This window comes from Artibeus jamaicensis, unplaced genomic scaffold (genome assembly GCF_021234435.1).
Source record: "Artibeus jamaicensis isolate MK-2021 breed Jamaican fruit bat unplaced genomic scaffold, CSHL_Jam_final contig_700, whole genome shotgun sequence".
NCBI classification, from domain to species: domain Eukaryota; kingdom Metazoa; phylum Chordata; class Mammalia; order Chiroptera; family Phyllostomidae; genus Artibeus; species Artibeus jamaicensis.
This window is the reverse complement of record NW_026521930.1, coordinates 7,604,303-7,625,174: the sequence shown is the minus strand read 5'-3', so window position 1 is coordinate 7,625,174 and position 20,872 is coordinate 7,604,303. Positions and strand designations below refer to the sequence as shown.

Genomic DNA, 20,872 nt, shown 5'->3' with positions numbered 1-20,872 from the left:
CAGAGCGGAGTGGGGAGGACCGAGGTCCCTGACAGTCACCTCGGGGGTCACACGCTCCCTCTCATCTGTTGCCAGAATTTTCCGGGGGCAGAAAGCACAAGCAGACGCAGCTGCAGCTTGATTTGATTTAGTATTCCCTGGAGAATGTGATTACTGTGTGTCTTAGAGGAGATAAAAGAGAGTTCACAAGAAGCACGGCTCAGCCTGGCTGGCACGACTGGTTAATACGGAGTTTTGCGTGTGGGAACCCGTGGAAGAAAGTTAGAGGTGGGAGCTAATCCAGCCACGGCTTGTTCAGAATATGAGGAAAGAAGGTGCTAGAAAAGATGCTGGCTTGAATCCTCAGGCTAGCTTTTCTGGGCACCTTTCTCCCTTATGAGGAGACTCGATGAGTGTGAGCTGCCCCGGAGGAGAGGGACTCGAGGGAAAAGCAAGGTGACGGGGAGGCTAGGACCCCGACACACGGGCATACAGACGTCCGCTTGCCGCAGCTGTCCTTTATGCAGGGCACAGCTGTCCTTTATGCAGGGCTGTGCGCGCCGGGCAGGTGCGCAGCACTCAGGGAGTGTTAGATGCATAAACAAACAACCCAACAAGTGCCTCATCTCCACGACCCCCAGCAGTCCTGCAAGGTAGGTGCCGCCAGTCGTCACCATGGAGATGAAGAAACCGGAGCTCACATAGACAGATTCCACGGGGCAGAGAGACTGTGTCTGTTTTGCTCACTCTGCTTAGAAATGGCTGCCTGCCGTAAGAAAGATCTGGAACCTTCCTTTGGCTTCATCAGAGAAGGTGCCTGCCTGGTTCGGGATGCCTGCCTTGGGCTCTGGAAGAGGACGTGTGATAGGTGTGCCGGTGTTTGGTCGTCCCCAGTCTGAACGACCTGCCCAGCCAGTGAGTGGTGGGGGACAGAGCTTGGAGGGAACTGAGGTCTGTTGGCTTTTCTCTGGTTTTCTCTGCGCTGCTTCCCCTGCGAGGTGACATCTGTTGGGAGGAAGGAACCAGTAGTCTCCCTTTGTAGTAAATACTAACCCATTCAAGAAGTGGGCGTCCAGCCGCTCCACACCGTCCTCCATTTGCCTTTATAATGACGCACTAGTACCTGCTACCCGGCACCACCCGCGGTGAAGCAGGCACACCCTCACTCCCTCCACCCACAGCGTCACCCTCCAGGCGCCACCCCAGCCTGGCCGCGGCAGCGTGAGAGGCGGGACGGACACCTAGGGGCATATTTCACACATGGAACTGGGCTCAATAAGTACAGTTTATGAACGAGTGAATGCACGTCAGATTTCCCTGTGCATGTTTCTGTGGCGCATCCTGATGGTCCAGGCCAGTGCCGCCCAACAGAGCTTCCCGAGGTGTTATCAGTAACAGCACTACCCCTGCCCTGTCCAGCTCAGTAGCCGCTAGCCATGGGTGGCTGTTGAGACCTTGAAATGTGCCTAGTGCAACTGAGAAACTGCATTTAATTTTAGTAGGTATTTTAGCTGAGATATCATGAACAGATACCATTGTGTTAGTTTAGGTGTGCAATGCATTGATTTGCTATTTGATGTATATATTGAGAAATAGTTAACATAAAAAGTTTAGTTAACATCCATCACCAAATAGTTAAAAGAATTTTTTTCTCGAAGTGACAGTGTTTAAGATCTACTCTTTCTGCAACTTCCATACGCTGTACAGTGCAGCACCGTTACCTGGGGTCGCCGCGCCGTTCAGGACGTTCCCGGGACCTGCGTGTCTCAGAGCTGGAAGCTTGGCCACCTCCGCCCATTTTGCCCCCCCCCCCGGGCCCCCAGCCTCTGGCAACCACCTGAGTTCTCTGTACCTGTGAGTTCAGTTTTTCTTTAGACTCCATGTATAAGTGAGATTATGCAGTGTTTGTCTTTCTCTGTCCGACTTATTTCACTTAATCATGATGCCATCGAGGTCTATCCTGTCCCTTTTTATGGCTGAGTAATATTCTATGTTGTGTATATGTGTGCGTATATATGTATATATATTTACATAGATATATACATACATGTTATGTATCACATCTCACTCAGATTGCTCCCAAATTTTGCTGTTGTAAATAATGCTGCAGTGAATGTGGGGATGCAGATACCTTTCCATGGCAGTGATTGCCTCTTATTTGGGTAAATGCTCAGAAGTGGAACTGCCCCACCGCCCCCGGCCCTCATGGCCTTCTGCTGTCTGTGGCAGCAGCTGACTCCCACCCTTGCATCCTCCTCCCTTCCCTTTGCGCCTCACTGCTAGTCCTCTCTACGTTTATTCATTTCCATTGTCAAGACCTGTCTCCTTCCAATCCAGCCCGTCCTCCTGCTTGTGCCTGCCGCCCCTGGTGCAGGACTCACCACAGCAGGCAACCGCCTCCTCGGCCTCCCCGCTCCGGCCGCTCGTCGGCGCAGTCCCTCCGCCTCATCACAGAGGCTTATCCGCCGCCCCACACTTGGGTGTCGTCCTTGGACCAGGAATCAGACCCATTGGCTGCTCCCTTGAGCTCACTCCCAGGCAGGAGGGCCGGGAGATCAACAGCAGATGACAGTTCGGGAGGCCCTGTGGTGAGGGCGGGTGAGCGAGCACCTGGCAGCTGCAGAGGGCCTCAGGGCTGGCCACAGTCCACTGCCAGCAGGTGCTTCCGGGGCATCCTGGGAGAACCGACACAGAGGCTGGGCCTGCCCACCCAGGGCACCTCACAGATTTTAGCTGCTCACGTGTGCTTTTAATATTCTTTAAATAATCACCAACATTTAAATATTGGGAGTCTTTACATGACAATGTGGATTTTTTTACTTTTATTGAAAAACTGAAAGATCTGGCAACACCGGGCCACGTCCACACCTGGAGGCTTTGGTGGACCTGAGCCGCAGTCCCCACCACTCCCGTCACCTCCCCGACGCAGTGAGGCAGCTGCTGCTGCACCACATCCCCTCTCCCACTCGTGATGCCCGCCCGGCCCTGCGTGCATGCGCATCGGTGACCGCCTCTACGCCTGCGCCACAGCTCTGGCTCCCGGGCTTTTCCATCCCTGTGGACTGAGGCGACTTTTATCTCCCGCTGGTCCCCGAGAAACTCGTCACTCTGCTCCTCATGTGCTCCTGCTTTCCCAACCCCTGGAGCGCCCACCCGGTGGTCACACACTCGCCTTTGTAAATGTCAGGTTCTGCTTGAGTCTCTTCACACACAAGCCCCCGCCCACCCCGTCCTGGCCCGGCCCCTTCTGGTGGTCTCCAGCCACACCCTCTCGACACCACGTCACTTGCCTGTTTCCTGAGACTCCGGTGTCCCAGGCTCGTCCCCTCAGTGTGGACTTGCTTTCTTCTTTCCCATCACACACAGGCCAGGACCTGGAAAGGGCCAGGTGGTATTTGTTGAATTGGCTGAAATTGTACGAATTGCATGCTGGAACCTTCGACCAGATCTAGAGGGGTCTTAACCTAAGGCAGCGAGACTGATTCTAGGCCCCATCCCGGAGTGGATGGGCTTCTTCCTCTGCCCGCTGCCAGCCTCCACCAGGAACGGAGGGATCGCTGTACCAGGCCTCAGGGAAGCAGGGGCCCTGGGCCATGCCGTCCCCAAGCAGCCAGGTGTGACAGGTGCACACGTCCAGGCAGTGGATTGGGTGCGACAGTGACGACAGCTCATGTGTCTTGGGCACAGATCACATGCCGGGTGGCGCTCACAGGGCTTGACAGGTATCGGCTCACTCAGTGTACACGGCCATCCTGTGCGATGAGCACTATGACCAGCGCCATCTGAGAGATGGGGAAATTGGCCGGCGCTCCCCATACCACCAGGCGGCCCAGCACTGACCAGCAGGCCTGCTCTCTGCACGGAGCCTGTGGTCTCTGCAGACTGAGGCCCTGCCTGGGGCAGCCGCCACTTGGCGCCTCAGCACTGGCCCCGGGACACCACATGACCCGGATATTCAAGAGGGGCCAGAAACGCATGCTGTGATATGAAAGCTCCCAATTTCTAGATATTATCAACTAGTTCTAAAATTTTCAACTGCTCTTTGGGCCAAACTGGCATATATTCTACTGTTGGGCTGCTGTGTTAGGTCCCGGCCACATCCGCTGTCCTCTGAGTGGGCAGGGGTTGGCCCCGCCTCCAGCATGCAATAGGTTAAGTGTAACTCATTAAGCGTCACGGTGCTCCACCATCTTTTTCAAGTTTCTGTGTCACAAAGAATGGTGTCCATTGGTCTTTCTCCCAAGGGACAAGCAAAAGGCCATTGAGGTCTCCCCTCCATAAAACAACATTCAAGTTCAGAGGCCCTGGGAAAGAGCAAGTTAGTTCCCAGGGCTAGGCCTCCGTGTGGATAGGAACAGGCCCTCTCCTTATTCTTGAAGGTCTCCGTCCAGGTGCAGACAGCCTTGGGCATGCGGACGCTCACTGGGCAATCGGTGCGGAGGTCCAGGCTGCGAGCCCAAATCTGAGAGCCCAGAGGAGGGCCCTTGACTCAACACGAGGAAGACTGAGGCGGAGACCAAGAAAGCCAGGGGCCCCCTGGAGGAGTCGGCCCTTCAGCCAGGCCCCAAAGGCTGCGTGGCCGCTCTCTGGGCAGCAGCAGCTCGCTCCCCAAAGTCTCCATGTCCTGATAAACCTATGGTCAGGGTAGGCCCCTCCCAATCAGCCCACCTCCTCAGGCCCCTCCTGCTCTGGAGCCAGCACTTCTGGGCAGAGGGCAGTGAAGGACAGTGGCTTGCTTCTTCCTGTGTAGTGGGTGCTCCCAGCCGGCGGCGGCAGAGCTGCCAGAACGTGGGGGGCCTGCGGTGTGGCCTCCACAGGCTGTGCATGAGTGAGGTCGAGCCTGCGCACATGAAGGGTTTGCTTTAATGGACATCTGCTGCCAGCGTTTGGCTTTTAGGCCTAGCCAGTGCTTCGGTATAAATGGTTTCTTCGGGACGTGTGAGCTGTGGGTGAGGCAGGTCTCTGGGGAAAGTGCCCTGCGAGTACCACGGTCCACGCCTCTCTTGGGTTGCTGTCCTCACGGAACCGGGCCCCGCCAACCTTTGCTGAGCAGTCCGTGCACTCACTGGAGGAGGCAGGCAGACCCTTGGACGCTGGGGCCGGGGAGGAATGTAGCCTTGGCCAGTCCATTGAACTTCTTAGATACAAATACTATTAATACCGTTGTATTGAAATTGCCTTACTGTCTCAACATGGTTGGTCCTGGCCAGCTGTAAGGAAGATAAAGTCAGGATGTGGGCTAGGAAAGATGCCCCCTTAGCGCCCGTGCCTCTGGGAGTTGGTCCGCAAAGCGCCCTTTTGAAAATCTACTGCAAAAGGACTCAGAAGCATAACGAGAACTCTCATTAAACAAGGGGGAAAATATCAGCACCGAGGCAATGAGAAGAACACAGGAACAGAAGCTGGGACGGCAGTGCTGGTCAGTGGGAAGTAGGAGGCGAGCTGGTTCTTTAGGAGCAAGAGAAGCTCCCCCAACTCCACCTCGGAAGACATCCCTTACCCAGAGTTCTACTCTGGGGACGCCAAGGGGTGCGGACCTGCCGGACCCTCCCCCTGGGTTCCCCACGCTGCACAGGTGCATCTCTTTATTCTAACCGTGCCTTTGATGTGAGAAGACACTTACATCGACATGGACGTAAGTGTGGGGAAGAGTCTGGAAGCACACAGCGTGCAGGGCACACAGCGACGGCCTCTGTGGGCCAAGGAGGGAGCCAGGAGGGCAGTAGGAGAGAGCTGGTCCACAGGGAATTGCTAAAAAGTCCCAGTTCCCCTCCCGGGTCCCCACTCTGTGGTCCTCGGGCCAAATCCACTCACAGACATGGCTCATTTGGCCTAAAGAATGTTGGGAACTTTGCAGAGATGAGCACTGTCAGGCCAGACACGAGCCTGCCCTGTCCCTGTGCCCCATGTCACTGCCTGCGGTTTCCTCCCTGGCCCACTTCTGTCCTACGTGCCTGGCCCCTAAGGGTGTTGGAGGTTACACCCCTGCCCTAGCCTGCTCCCCTCACTCTGTCCCTTGTCAGCCAGACCCCCTGGAGAGCCAAGCGGCAACGGCTAGAGCTCAGATGGTGCTCCAGACTGTTGATGAAAGGTAGACAAACACATTTTGGGAGCCAGACTCCTTGCTGTAAAAGCCAGGATGTCCACCTCATGACCGACTGACTGTGCTGGACCGAAAGGCCTCCCCACCACCCCACCCCCTCTTTAAGTGAGCGTGTTTCTGTCCTGCCAGATGTTTCCATGGCAATCATTTTGCGGGACTTGCCATTGAAAACAGCTCGTGCTGTCCTTCTCAAATAGCTACCTCCTGATGCATTCACGCCATGCACCCGCTCCGCGCCTCTGCTAAACAGAGGACACGTCCATACAAACATGCAAAGGAGCACTTGCAGAACTGACTTCTCTGACGGTCGGCGGGTGGGAGCCTGCCGTCCCCCAGCGGGTGACTGAAGCCAGTCCTGTGGTGCGGCACAGATGTGATGGGTCTCATTCTACATCGCCACGGAAAGCTTCGTAGCAAGGACCTGGTGAGGGAGAAACTTAGAGCTGCTCCCCTGGCTTTCGGGGGGGCCGGGGGTGGGTAAGTGCAGATGCCCCTCTGGGGTCTCGGGGCCCGTTTCCGAAGAGCAGATCAGAAGCCTGGGTGAGACGGAAGGTGGCCTGGGAGTACAGTGGTCAGGTGAGCATTTTTCTGATGAGGTTGTTCTCAGAACATTGTCAGAGAACAGTGCTGCCCTGGGAGAGAAATACCTGCGTTTATTCACTTAACGATTCCAAAGTGATTGTTGAACACCTACTGTGTGCCAGGTACTTGCTGGGCCCTTGGGCAAGATTGGACAAGGTCCGCTGGTATCAAGATACCAAAGCTTAACTTTGAATGGGGAGACGATAAATAACTGTAAAAGCTGATAAGACCACTTCAGACACAAGAAAGAAACAAAACAGGGTGATGGAATAGAGAGGGGACAGATGGGGAGGGGCTGCTCTAGAGGGAGGGCCCGCATCTCTGAGGACGAGATGGGGCCACGTCCGCAGGTGTCTGGAAAGAGCATTCCAGGTGAGCTCTCAGGTCCCAAGGTGGGGCTGAGTTGGCAGGGTCAAGGGACGGCGATCAGACCAGCGTGGGAGTGGAGGGAGGAGGGATAGGGTGGGCGGGGCTGAGGTCAGAGGGGTCAGGGGCCAGGGTCAGGAGGCCTTATTGGCCACTGAAGGGGGGTGGGATTTATGTGTCGTGTGAACTCACTGGAGGGTTTTAAGCAGGGGGCTGCCGTGACCTGGTAAGTTTTGCGTGTGTGTTTGCTTTAAAAGCCTGGCTGCTGTGTAGAAAATGCAGTGCGTGCGCTGGGGGTGGAGAAGCAGTGACAGTGCGGAGTGGGCAGAGAAGAGCAGAGGGACCAGGAGGAGGTCGTGGCGCTGTCTCCTGGAGGGCGACGGTGGCCCGGCCACGGAGCTTGGGAGGTCAGGTTCGGAAGGGAGGTCGAGGTTAGGGCAGTGGGACTTCCAGCAGCCTGTCTGCGTGAGCGAGAAGGCAAGAGGAATCAGGCAGGACTCCTGGGTTTGGGCAGTGTTTGAAGGGTGCAACAATTGTTCAAAAAGATTTGATCTATCTATCTGTCTATCTATTTTTAGAGAGAAAGAGAGGGAGAGATACATCTGTCAGTTGCCTCTCGCACACCCCCAACTGGGGACCTGGCCCACAACCCAGGCATGTGTCCTGACTGGCAATTGAACCTGCAGCCTTTTAGCTTGCGGGGTGACACCCAGTCCCCTGAGCTATACCATTAAGGACAATGGTGCAACCATTTTTAAGATGTAAGAGGACTAAGCTTGGGAAAAGTGAGTTAAGAATTCTGTCTGGGGCATGTTAGGGTTGAGATAACTGTTAGATATTGAAGAAGAAATGTTGTGGTCACTAGGGGCTTAGTGGATAGGTCAGGGTAGGAGATTAAAATAATCAAGAGTCATCAACACAAAGATGATGTTCAGGGCTTTTGGCCTGGCTGAGGCCACCTAGTGAGAACGTGAAGGGAATCCGGGGGCCCAGGGCTGTGCCCAGCCGCCCAAGGCCCCGCTGAGCAGGAGGCCCAGCGGAGGAGTGGGCAGGGGCAGCGGAGCCTGGGAGCCTGGGGAGGGACAGCTGTTGAGGAGGAATGGCCCACAGCTCGAACACGGCCAGTGGCCGCCCTGCCCGAGGACAGGATTTCCCAGTGGACCTGGCAGCCTGCTGGACCCTCAAACTGTCCAAACCAGGGCACTTCTGAGAGTGAAAGAGGGTTCCGTGAATGATTACACCAGGACCACAGGAGTGCATCGAATTGTCCCAGACAGACAGAAGTTTCTGCACCCCAGGTATGGGTGCCCTCGGTGGGGTGGGTTCCACAGAGAGGCTGAGGCAAAGGCCTGACTGCAGCGGGGCCACGGGGCCCCGAGAGAAGGGAGGAGAAGTGCCGTGACAGTGATGCTGAACACATCTGCTGCAAAGGCAAATGCACAGCGGGGCACCCCGGCCAGGGAATTCTCCTTGGCAAGAAAGAGGAATAAAAGTGTCAACTCAGGTAGTGTGGATGAATCTTCAAATAATTATGCCAAACGAAAGAAGCCAGGCCACAGAGTACCGAGTGCATGATTCCTTCCCTTTTAAAAGTTTAGGCAATGCAAGCTGGTCTGTAGGACAGAAAGCTGGTGGGTGGGTGGTTGCCTGGGGGTGGGGGTGAGAAGGGCAGGGAGGGATTATCCAGGGGTCCAAGGCAGCTTCGGGGGGATGTGTCCATTATCTTGACTGGAGAGATGATTTTGTGGGTTTATGCTTGTTTTTAAACTTATCAAGTTACACACTTAAAAAATAGACTCTGTACTAAATGTGTATTCCTCGATAAAGCTGCTTTTTAAAAATCTTTTTGTGTAAAGAGGAATGGACGGAGCAGGCAGTAGCGGGAGGAGGTGCGGTTCCTTTTCAGCACAAACAAAGCAGCATCGAACACCCTCATAGCATTAGCGGAGAAGGACACAGGAAGGCTGGCCGGGCCCTTTGTCCTGTCGCACTGAGGGTTCGGAATTCATCGCATTGGCGTGAGGTTCTCCACATTTTATGTGCAAAGAATGTAGAGTCATCCGGAGAACACGTTCAAGTGCACTGCCGCACTATAGCCCGAGGCTTCCCAGCACCCCCCCCCCCAGGTGGGGCGGCTGGGCAGGCAGACAGGGCCCGCCCTCGGCGCTTCCCTCCTTCAGGCTGGCCCCAAAGCCGCACACCCCCAGGCAACCTGCAGCCGCAGGGAAGGGGGTCAGCAGAGAGGTGCCCCAGACTCCCGCCTGGAGAGGGGTACTCTGAGGTGCATTCCACGGGTTCCTCTGAAAGACGGCCTCCGTGGGATGGAGCCCCAGTTGCCTACAGCAGTGACCAGCTCGAGAATTTTGGGGGGGTGGGTTTCTCTACCCTGTCTGACTCTGGCACTTTGGTAGGGAGCACCTTTCCAAACAAGCTACCTGCACTCAGGCCCTTGACTCAGGCTCTGCTTTCAGGACGCCGAAAACGTGATGCCCATTGAACCAGGGAGTCTGCATCTCTTGCACCTGTCAAGCTTTTCTGATGTGGAGGGCCCAGGGAACGTCCTTTAACGAAAGCTCTGCAGGCAGCTGAAAAAACCCGGGATTTCTCCAGGGGGAGTGGCCGGGTCAGATCCGCGCTGGCAGAACGATTGCCTCTGATGGCAATGTGAAGTCCAGGTTGAGGCAGCGAGAGACAGGAAGCAGGGAGACCAATTAGCAGGCGATTACAAACGTCCCAGCAGGAGGCACTGGTGACAAAGACCAGCGAGGCCACCTCTCTGGGAAGGTCCTTTGATTTATAGAGCGTGCGGGCTTCACGCAGACACGGTACTGAGCCTTGTTTAATATTCCCAGCTCTGTGGTTCCATAGAGCACTCGTTTCCAGCATTCCACAGTTCTTTTGTATCTTCTACTTTCACAATTTGATACATCAGTCTAATGCCACGCATCTTCATTTTGTTACATTTTATGTTTTCAGGATCTTGACATTGGTGCCAAGAACGTGAAGCTTTATGTCAACAGAAACCTCATCTTTGATGGCCAGTTGGACAGAGGAGGTGGGGAGGCCCCAGCTGACCAGAGCATACTGGTCGGGCCGGAGCAGGAGAAAACTGGGAGAGCGGAGAGCCACACTCATGCCCAGTTGGAAGAAAGCAGAGGCGCCTGCACGCCCGCTGGCCCGGGCAGGGACGAGGAGCTCGGCGCCGAGCACTCGGAGCCCATCGGAGCTGCCGTGGGTGCGGAGGGTGCACCCCCAGGAAATTCGCTTGGTGAGAGGATGAATTCTCCGGATCACGTGGAAGGCAGCTTGTCCACGTTAGAGGGTGACTTCGGCGTGTCAGCAGCCCCAGCCTCGATCAGGGGTGTGCCTAGTGTGCCCCCCAGCCACCCCCTTGACTGCCCTCCTCTCGGCCAGGGGCTCTCACTGGTTCAGCAGCTGGAAAACCTCACAGGCAGAAAAGTCTCTGAGCCTCCAGGGAAAACCCCATCCTGGCTCCGACCCTCTGCCCCGGGGAAGGGCAGGAAGCCGAAACCCCTCTGGCTGAGTCCTGAGAAGCCACTGGACTGGAAAGACAGGCTTCCGTCAGAGGACCCCATGAGTGGGGGGCCCGGAGAGGCGGGGGACAAAGGCCTCAGGCGTGAGCACGGGAGGGCCAGCAGCCAGAATGGCATCAAAGGAGAGAGAGCCCAGAGGGTGGCCCCCACCGTCTGCAGTGATGACCTCGACATCTTTGACCAGCCCTCCAACAGGGGGCGTCCTGCCAGCGGGAGGAGGGGCCCGAAGAAGGACGCCCTCAGCGGCGGGCGCGGCGATGGCCGAGGTAAGCGTGAGGAGCGGTCTGACTGGCTGCCGTCCCTGCGCGGGGCTGCTGACTGGCACCAAGCCTCTTCGCCCCCGGACCTGTTTCCTCATCAGCCAGGGGTTACAAATTTACTGTCTCAGCTGGCAGCAGTGAGTGAAATGGGCAAGACATGCTTTTCATGTTAAACTCAGAGATACTTGTCATTGCCACCAAGATGTGTCCCTTCGCTCACTTTTTCTCTCGGTACATGGCTTTTCCAACCTAGACTGGGTTATTCCATCTAGGATAGAGACATTGGTCTCAGGTTACTTCACTTTATTCTTAACTGCACTGTTAGAAAAATAACACAGGTATGATGATAGATAGCAGTTGACGCTTGCCTGGGTTTGGAAGTGCTATAGGGAGCGGTGAGGACTGTGGCTAACCAGAGAGCAGAGCTCAGCTCCAGGGGTAGTGCCGCTTCACTCGGGCTGCTTTTTGGCTTCGGGGATGCAAGGCCAGCGTGCCAGGTCTCCCTTTTCCTTTTAATTAAGAGAAATCAGAAATGTAGAATATTCTTATTTTTAGCATTGGCGACTCATCAAGATTATCTTAAAACCAGTGCGTGTGTCAAAAAAGAAAAAAACACTCATGTGGCAGGACTCGCCTGCTCTGTGAAGTCGGCAGCAGATGCTCTCTAAGGAATCTGAGAGGAAGGGATCGAGGGCGGGACTCCTGTATATTTCCACGCAGATTTGTCCACTGGGGAGGAGTGTAGCTTCGCAACTGGGAGTCGAAGCATTTGATCCAAACTTTGGTGCTCAGAGAGCCGGGCACTTCCACCTTCAGAGCCCCAGTGTCTTTGTCTGTAAAATGGGGACGGACGGCCCTTCGCTGCCCCTCCTTCTCAGTGTTGTGAAGGGTGGAGGAGATGATGGCTTTGAAATAGTAACCAGGGTCTGTTGTGTGCCGAGTGCCCCACAAGTGGTGCCCGTCCTTCACTGTCCACAAAGCACTCAGACCGACTGAGGCAGGGCTCGCCTGTAGATCCTCAGAATTTAACTCGATCTTGCGTCCCACAGGAGCCAGGGGTCAGACCTCGGGGACATGTTTGCTGATCCCTTGCTGCCACCCCCCCCCACGGGTGAGCCTGAGACCGCCCCAGGCTTCAGCTTCCTTGTCTGTAAGACGGCGGCGACACCCGCCTCGTGGGCGCCGGAAGGGTCAGCGGAGATCGCACACGTGCCGTGCGTGGCACGGTGCCCGGCACACGGGGGCACCCAGCCGACGTCGGCTGCCGCCGCTCCCCATCACCGACGCCGCTGCCCCACCCTCGACTGTCCCTCTCAGTGCGTCTGCAGGTGAAACCGTGCACAGTGGGCCCTCGGGCACCTCGGGGGTCAGGGAGTCAGGGGCGCGGCCCCTGATGTAGTTGAAAATCCACGTGTAACATTTGACTCCCCGAACGTAACTGATAAGAGCCCACTGTCGGCTGGAGGCTTTACCAACAACAAGCAGTTGTTGCACACATATTTTTATGTATTATGTAGGTATTCCTACAATCAAATAAGCTAGAGAAAAGAAAATGTTATTAAGAAAATTATAAGGAACAGAAAATAGATTTATAGTATTGTATGTATTTACTGGAAAAACTCTCATGTAAGTAAACCCCATCGGTTCCCACTGGTGTGGTTGAAGGGTCAGCTGTATATATTTGTCAGTGAGTCACATCAGCTTCTACTCTCATTGTTTAGCAGACCGACCCCGAGGGTCTGCATTCAGCCCAAGTCTACACTCAGAAAGATGGGGAGTTTTAGGCCTCTTTTGGACCCCTGGTGTGTCGCTTAGGACACCAGAGCAAGTCCGTGAGACCTGAGCGTCTTCCTTGGGTGAGCTGGGGGGCTCGTTCCGGGCAGAGCTGCCCCTGCTGGCTCCCCGGCCTTGCTGGCCCCATCATGCCTTAACCCTGCAGCTGGGTGCCAGGGGCCCACAGAGTGGGAGAGAAGAACTGAGAAGCTCCGTGAGGGCAGAGACTGCGTCTTGTCTGGGATGAGACCCCCAGGAGCAGGTGTCTGGCTCCTGGGAGGTCCTCTGAGTGGGGGAGGAGTGGGGGAAGGGCCCTCCGTGGCAGGCTCCGGGGCCTGTTGCAGGAAGCCAGGCTCTCACCCAGGTGCAGCCCTCGAACAGCCTGTTTCCTCCTCACACCAGCCCCCTCTGACAGATAAAGAAACTTAAGTTACTTGAGTGGGGCTTAAGTAACTTTCTTTGGGTCACACAGCCAGTAAGGGCTAGAGCAGAATTTGAGCCAGGTGATCCTGCTCCAGAATCCACGCTTCAGATCACTGCCCTGGGGACCGCCGTCTCTGCAGCTCTCATCAGCGCCCTGGGGGGCGTGCAATCCCAGGCTTTCCTGGCAAACAGACCCACAGGGACTCGGGGAGTTCTGAGGTGGTGGGCGTTATTCTAACCCGACCAACTTCTCTCCAGGCATTTCACTGCTTGGCTTGATGACACATTAAGAACTAAGCCCTTAAGATTTAATGCTTGTTAGGCCAATCATGCCGAAAAGGAAAGCTGCTTTGACATTTTCACATACGCGAACCATAGAGCCAAACCCCATAGCTGTGATCTGCAAGAAAGGGGCAGGCGGAGCCCTTGATGCTGGTGGAATGAATGGTGGCCCTAGTCCTCCCTGGGTGGGGCTGAATTGTGTTGTCACCATAAGACAGAGCCTGGAAGTTCTTTTGACCTACGGAGCATCTCGATGATTGAACGACATCTGCATTTTGGAAGTGTCTTTATCAGGGGTTGGTTGGCTACAGGTGAATGAAATTTCCTCAGCCCAGTCTGAGCAACAAAGGGGTGTTGTCTGGAGAGTGCCCGAGGAGCTGCTAGACCCCCAAAGGCAGGCAGCGTGACTTTTCCTCACCTGGGATTGGAGGGAAGAACCGGAAAGCTGGCAGGCACCGAGGAAGCTTCCCCTGTGTCGCCAAGGCTGCGGGGCCCTGCCTCTGCCTCTCGCAGGCCCACTTTCCCTTGCGGGATCAGCCTTCTCTGCCTTTATGCACACAGCAGGAAATGGCCTTGCAGCCCTAGAGTGACACAATTTTCTGGCTCTGTTGCCAGCAGCCAATTCCAAAGTCTCAGGGGAGAAGCTGATTGGCCAACTCAAGTCAGGTGCCCACCCCTTGTTCAGTCAGCTCTGACTGAAGGGCAATACACTGAAAATAAACATGATTCTGTTACATCTCACTATGTACTTTTTCATTTCCTGGTTTAGTAGCAATTAATGTATACCTCACGATGGTGCCATTGATTTTTTAAAAATTAAAAAAATATTATTTATTTATTTATTTTTAGAAAGAAAGGGAGGGAGAAAGAAGGAGAGAACCATTAATGTGTGGTTGCTTCTCGTGTGCCCCCTAGTGGGGACCTAGCTTGCAACCCAGGCCTGTATGCTGAGTAGGAATTGAACCGGTGACCCTTTGGTTTTGCAGGCTGGTGCTCAATCCACTGAGCCACACCAGCCAGGGCGCCATTGATGTTTACAAACTGAGTGCAGAACTCTGTCATTCATATTAGTCTCAACTGAGGAATAGTTTTGCATCTTTAATCTCATACCAGTGGTCCCTCCCAGCCTGTGTTGACTGCAGACTGAAGAAGCAGCTTTCTGTCGTCCTTCAGATTTACGGGTAGGAACATTGACAAAGGACAAAGCACTGACCCCAGCAGCTCCCCGACTGTGAGTAGTGTATCTACCAGTAGTAGTGGGGACTAGCGAGTAGTGTGTTCTGCAGACAGCGGGGAATGCGGGCCCTCAGCCTGCTGTCACCTCCGCAAGGCCAAAGAGAAAGTCTGCACCTCCCTGCTTTTAAAAGCCAGACTGTACATCTTGGGAGAAGATGTCAGAAAGCAATGTGGAATGAAAGCAACTCCCTGCCTTTCTTTAAACGCAGGCAGAGAAACGCAGGCTGCGTCCCTGAATGTGACGTTTGGTGCTGTTTCCTCGGTGCTCTTGCAGCCTGGCCCAGGCCATTCATTTCAGTCGGTAGAAATCAGATCACAGAAGCTGCAGTACCGATGACCCACATGGGGAGTCCCTTCCGCCAGGTGTTGAGTCTCTTGCCTGGAGGAGAGATGGAAGGAACTCCCGGGGTCTTTGTAATGGCAGAGGAGAAGGAGGGTTGAGGACAAGGGCAGGAGAACTGAGGGGAGCCCCTCAGCCTCCAAGTCTGAACACGGAGGTGTGATGTCACTGCCAGCTGTCCCTCCCTTTACTGGCAACACTGAGCACTTCCTTGGGCCGTGTTCTGTGTCAGATGCCGGGACGCAGCAGGGAACGGGGCAGAGCCGGCCTCTCCGTGGAGGACGGTGACAGGAAGAGCCAGCGCCCTGGAGAGCTAAGGGAAGAACATTCCTGGCAGAGGGCACAGCAAGGACAAACGCTCCAAGACAAGGAGACCCGGTGTGTCCACAGAACAGAAAGGCCAGCGTGGTTGCAGCAGGGCGATCGTGGGGAGGAAGGTGTGGAATGAGTTTAGATAAATTAGTAGGGCCGACTCAGGCCCTGGGGTCATGGTGAGGTGTGAGATTTTCTTTGGTTTTCCTTGTTCTCAGTGTAGTAAAGATAATGCCACTTAGAGGGGAGAGTGACAACCCCATTTTAGGCGCATGGCGTTTGCAGTGGACCTGTCTGGACCCCCAGGGGGTTGTTGGGACTGGAAGGTGGTGCCCAGGGGAGAGCAGGCAGGACTTGAGTTATAACACTGAGCAGAGCCTGTGTGGGAACCAGGAGCTGGGTGGTGAGGGCATTTGGGGTGGCGGTGTCGGGGGAGGGGGACAGAGCTGCGGCCTTGGCATGGAACCGGACTTAGGGTGTGGGGGGAGGGGAGACCGCATGATACCGAGGGAGGAGCTGTTGTTGCAAGGAAGCAGAGAGCCAGGAGAGTGCAATTCCCCTGAGCTGGAGGAGGAACTTGGCCTAGGGTGTCAAGCACAGATTGAGAACTGAGTAAAGACTGTGCACGTGGAGTCTGTGAACTTGGGGAAAGCCATTTCAGTGGAGGGCTATGGGAATCAGAGGATTCATGGATGAAGGGACAGAAAGCCACTTGGCATGTGACATCTGACACAGATGATGTCATCAGGAGCCCCTCCATCTCTCGCCTCCTGTTCTCCAGGTGGGCTTCCGTCTTGGCCAGGCTCCCCCCATGGAGCAGCAATGTGACCACAGGCAGCCCCTCCGACATCCCACCAGCTCAGCAGCCCCAGTGTAGAGAGAGCCCCTCACTCCCTTGGTTCCTTCCAAACCCAGCTTGGAAGGATGCTGTCAACATTTGCCTAATCTGAATGGCCTGAATAGGCCACTTTCTGAATAGAAAATTGGCTGTTGCTCTGAGAAGGGGAAGGGGGGTTGGAGTGGGCAGAACAGTAACTGGACACAGAGGACGTGGGTGTGGGTTGAGGGACGGTGGCGGTGAGGAGGACGCAGTCACTGCAGTGAGAGGGGAGGGCCGCAAGACCCGGCCAGCTTCCTCCTCCTCTCAGGTAGGGGAGATTTATGCGCGTCTGTAGGCAGAGGGGAAGGTGCCAGTGGGGAAGGAGTGATTGAAGATGCTGGAGAGAAGAGATAATTGATGGAGCCAGGCTCCCTGGGAGACAGGCAGAAAATGGAGTGCAGAGCCCGGTGCGATAGGAAAGGAGAAAAACCCAAACGTCAGTGTCATCGGCTGCTGCTTTCCCGAAGGGCACCCTGGGATGGCAGGTGGCCGTGGTGTGGCCGTGAGGACAGGCCACCGCTTGATGCGCACGTGAAGCGTCTGTGTTCTGTGAGGAGGAGGGCGGGGCCTGCAGGAGCCACCCCTCTGGGGACCAGGCCCTGCTCCCCACTGCTAGGGGCACGGCGGCAGCTCGGGGAGCCCATTGGCTGTGCGTGTGTAGAAGTAAATTCCTTACCTGGTGACTCATCTGGGTTGTTTGCTTTTTTAAAGCATTTTTCTGATTATAAAATTAATACTTGTAGGGAATTTAGAGGATGAGGTGACAAAGAAGAAAATAAAAGCCCTTCCTAATTACCACTTAGAAAGATCAAACCAACACGCTGGTCTGTGCTGCACTAGGACGGGCCGCACCTGAAGTGGCACGGCCGGCTTTTTTACAGTGTACCTTCTTTTCTGAGCCTTTTGCCGGTCGCCCGGCAGGCTTTGAAACCTCGGTTCAAGTCTCGTGGCTGTGGCAGTGTGCGGAGTGGCCCGGGCTGCTGACTTGGAGGCCGCAGGCAGCAGCCGTGCTGGGCGTGCGTGTCTGACGCGGAGGACGGCTTCTGGCAGAGGCTCTAACGCAGCCAGACGGGCCCCCCTGATTTGCGTAAGGCTGCACACTCAGAGTGGTCAGTGTACACTGAAAAATACCTTTCTCTTTGCAAAACAACTAGGTTTCGGACCTGGGTCTCTACCAACAATTTCTTGCCCGCTTTTTAACCTGTGTGAGACAGGAGGCCATGCACGGCAGGGCCTTACATCCCTGGCCCCACCGGCCACGTGCCGGGAGGGTTGGTGGGCGTTGAGGCAGCCAGCAGCACCTTCGTTAGTTTCTAGAATGTCCTCCTGAGGGTGACTCTCCCAAGCTGACAGCCACTGGATGAGACACTCTCGGGGTCCCCACTTCCACACGTATCACTAACGGGGCTTCACCTCTCCTGCGCCCTTTTTTCCAGAAGACGCCTGGCCCACTGGGACGCCGCCACGGTCCCTGTGGCGCAGTGAGCAGGAACACACGCTGCACGAGTCCTGGAACTCCCTCAGCGCCTTTGACCGCTCCCACCGGGGAAGAATCTCCAGCACCGAGTTCCCAGGGGACGTCCTGGACGAGTTCCTGCAGCAGCAGAAGAGCAGCCGTCAGGGCAGCCGGCCGCCGCCCCTCGAGGAGGAGGAGGAGCCGGGGCCCAGGCCGGGGCAGGACGGCCGCCCCGCAGACACAGAGGGAGAGAGCGACTTCAGAATCCCTGTCCTGCCCTACGGCCAGCACCTGGTCATTGACATCAAGTCTACCTGGGGGGACAGGCACTACGTCGGCCTGAACGGAATAGAAATGTTCAGTTCCAAGGGCGAGCCCGTGCAGATCGCGAGCATCCAAGCAGACCCCCCTGACATCAATATTTTACCAGCTTATGGGAAGGACCCCCGGGTGGTCAGCAACCTCACCGACGGGGTGAACAGGACCCAGGACGACATGCACGTCTGGCTGGCCCCCTTCACGCCGGGCAAGTCCCACTTCATCACCGTCGACTTTGCGCACCCGTGCCACGTGGCCCTCATCAGGATTTGGAATTACAACAAATCGAGGATACATTCCTTCCGCGGCGTGAAGGACATCGAGATCCTCTTAGATACACAGTGCATCTTTAAAGGAGAGATTGCCAAGGCCCCTGGAACCCTGTCAGGAGGTACAGTATGTCTCTGAGAAGGTTCTCCAAGCCTCTACCTGCTGGTCGCTGAGGCTCTGAGGAAAACTAAACCACTGGCCAGTGACAGGTCTCTCTTCTTCAATAGCCCTGGCCCACTCCTTACCTTTGCAGCGTGGGTGTGCACGAGCTGCCCTCATTTCAGCTGCTCAGCTGGGGACCCGACCAGGGAGGTTCTTCTGCAAGGTCTTGACTGAGGGAGCGAGTGCTCTCAGGAGAACCCACGGTGCAGGGGGCAGGACGTGGGAGGGGACAGGCTGAGCAAGGGTGTATTTTCAGGGGAGGCCGGCCTCGGCCGACCCAGGGAGCTCTGCAGCACAGCTTGCAGGATCTGCCCTGCCCTAAGGCAAAGTGGCAGAGATGTGGAACCCCACAGCTTCCCGTATAGGGGGGCGTAACTCCCCGGTCCTTTCAGACGAGACAGCTGCCTGCGTGCCCACCCAGGCTTTGCTTCACACCCATCACGGTGACTGTCATCGGACCAGGTCCCTTCCTTAGACCTCTGTGCTTCTTACGGCACAGGAACCGCATTTGCCAAAATGTGAAGCATAACACGTCTCTCTGCACAAAAGGAGAAATGGTAGTGGGTTTATAGCACAAAGGTTGATCTACAAATAATTGGCCTTTGGAGTGGGCTGACCCTTGTGTTCTTGGTAACCCGCCCAGCCCCAGAGCACTTCGGAGACACGATACTGTTCACGACTGATGACGACATCCTGGAGGCCGTGTCCTGTTCGGACGAGACGTTCGACGTGGACGTGGAGAGCCCCTGCGGCCTGCAGTGCGAGGAGGCCCTGCGGCGGCCCAGCACCGCCGACGGCGAGGGCGGGGAGAGGCCCCACACCCAGGCCGGCCTGGGGGCCGCGGGCCGGGTGAGTCCGGGGCTGCGGGGGGAGGTGAGGGGCGGCCGCGGTGTGGGCCTCCAGAGATTGCTCCAAACGTAGAGCGGAGCAGGGAGAATGAAGGTGGATGTCCTCTGTGCTGCGGGGCAGCTGTTGCGATACCCGCTGCAGTGTCGGCCTGTGGGCCATATTTCAGTCTCTAGTGACTTTCATCTTATTTATTTATTTTTTCACCAAAGTGGAAAAAGTGTTCAAATTTTAATCAAAGCTAGGAGAAATCCATTCTCTGCTATCTCTATAATTTAGAGGTGGCAGTCTTCAGGAAATTTTTGCTTTGGGCTGCGTTTTGGTGGGAGGACGGGACATGGCTTTAATAGGTAGAATTGGAATCAAAATAACGACAGTCCCAGCCATCATTTCTTCCTTGTGAACTGTGACCTGCCCTGTGCAGCCCCCCACAACCTCTAGAGAGGAGACGGTTAGCACCCCCGCCCCCATTCAGGGAACCGAGCTCCAGGCAGGCTAAGTGACTCGCCCGAGGGCACGCAGCGGGGGAGTAGAAGGCCCGGGTTTGAATGCAGGACTGCAGAGTCTGTGCTTCTAACTGGTGAGCAGAGTTTCTTAATGAAACGGGATCTTCAGGCCAAGAGTCAGTCCAAGTTGGAGAGCAACAGTGAAGGCGAAGAGGCCCCAGGTCTCCGGGATGTTCTTGAGCCCCTGAGGAGAAAGGGTGGGCTGCCGCCTGCCCCTCTCTAGGGCTGTGAGCCTGATGTTGACACTGCTGCCCCCCCCCCCCCCCCCCGAGGCAGGGGGATGGCTAGAAGCCAGAGGACAGAAGGTTCAAGCCTCGGGAAGGTCATGACCAAGGCAATGCAGCGAAACGGCCTGTTGGTGCTTGGTGTTCACTGGGGTGACGCCCCCCCACTTCTCAAGAAAGCAGCTGCCACTCCACCCAGACAAGAGCTGCTGGCTCATGTTGACAGTTTTTCTGGTTTTTTCAAATGAAGCCAGATAGCTGGATTTTTATGCAGAAATATCCCAACTAAAACTCGTTAGCAATTAATTCAAAATGTTTTCAAACCTTCCGTGGGCCACCGAACATGTCTGTTGTCTGGATTTGATCTGTGCGTCTCCAGCTGGAAGCTGACCATGAGGCCTTTCATCCGCCCGGGTTCTGAATGGTGACGTCGCCCCTCGGGGACTCTGATAAGATCCAACCCTGGGAGAGGCAGGGAGGGGCGCTCTCACCTTGGAGGGGAACCTGAGCCCGTGGGGGCAGCAGTGTCGGCGTCAGGCTGCGGCGGCCCACCCTTCTGGGGTGTTCACGTCCTCGGGGGCCGGAGGCCCAGGGAGGGCAAGGGAAGCCACACGGGCACCAAGGCAGCGACCTTTCCTGGTGGCGTCAGGCTGCCCCGCGTCAGGGGCGCTTGTGGCAGGCCACCCTCCTCACCCTCCACCCCAAAGCTGGACAGGGCCCAGAGAGGTCGTTCCCGGGGCTCAGCCATGGACTTGCACAGGCTGTCATTGGACTGAAACCGCCCTCACTAGACTCTGAGACCCCGACTTGACTTCCTTTTGCCCCTGAGCCTTCCCGTCTGTAAAGCAGTGACAGCACTTTCGCTCCAGCTCACAGTGCAGAAATCTAACAGCAGAGTTTACACCTGAGACCCAGGAAGTAGGGGGGTGGCCCCTTGGGGCTGTGTCTGCAGACCACCGGCTCTTTATCCCGCCGCATGTGGGGAAAACCTGGGAGCTTT

The 20,872-nt window shown here is 56.0% G+C and overlaps 1 protein-coding gene across 4 annotated transcripts in view; it reads left to right on the top strand.

Moving 5' to 3' along the window:
* Positions 1-20,872, top strand: part of KATNIP (katanin interacting protein) — a 194,420-nt gene that overhangs the window by 147,050 nt on the left and 26,498 nt on the right. For 3 of the 4 annotated variants that reach the window (XM_053671630.1, XM_037140018.2, XM_053671631.1), the window contains 3 exons: positions 10,007-10,850; positions 17,527-18,255; positions 18,940-19,145. In XM_053671630.1, the coding sequence (XP_053527605.1) occupies positions 10,007-10,850; positions 17,527-18,255; positions 18,940-19,145 (1,779 nt within the window). The remainder of the gene's footprint in view (positions 1-10,006; positions 10,851-17,526; positions 18,256-18,939; positions 19,146-20,872) is intronic. The other variant, XM_053671629.1, reaches the window with a different exon arrangement.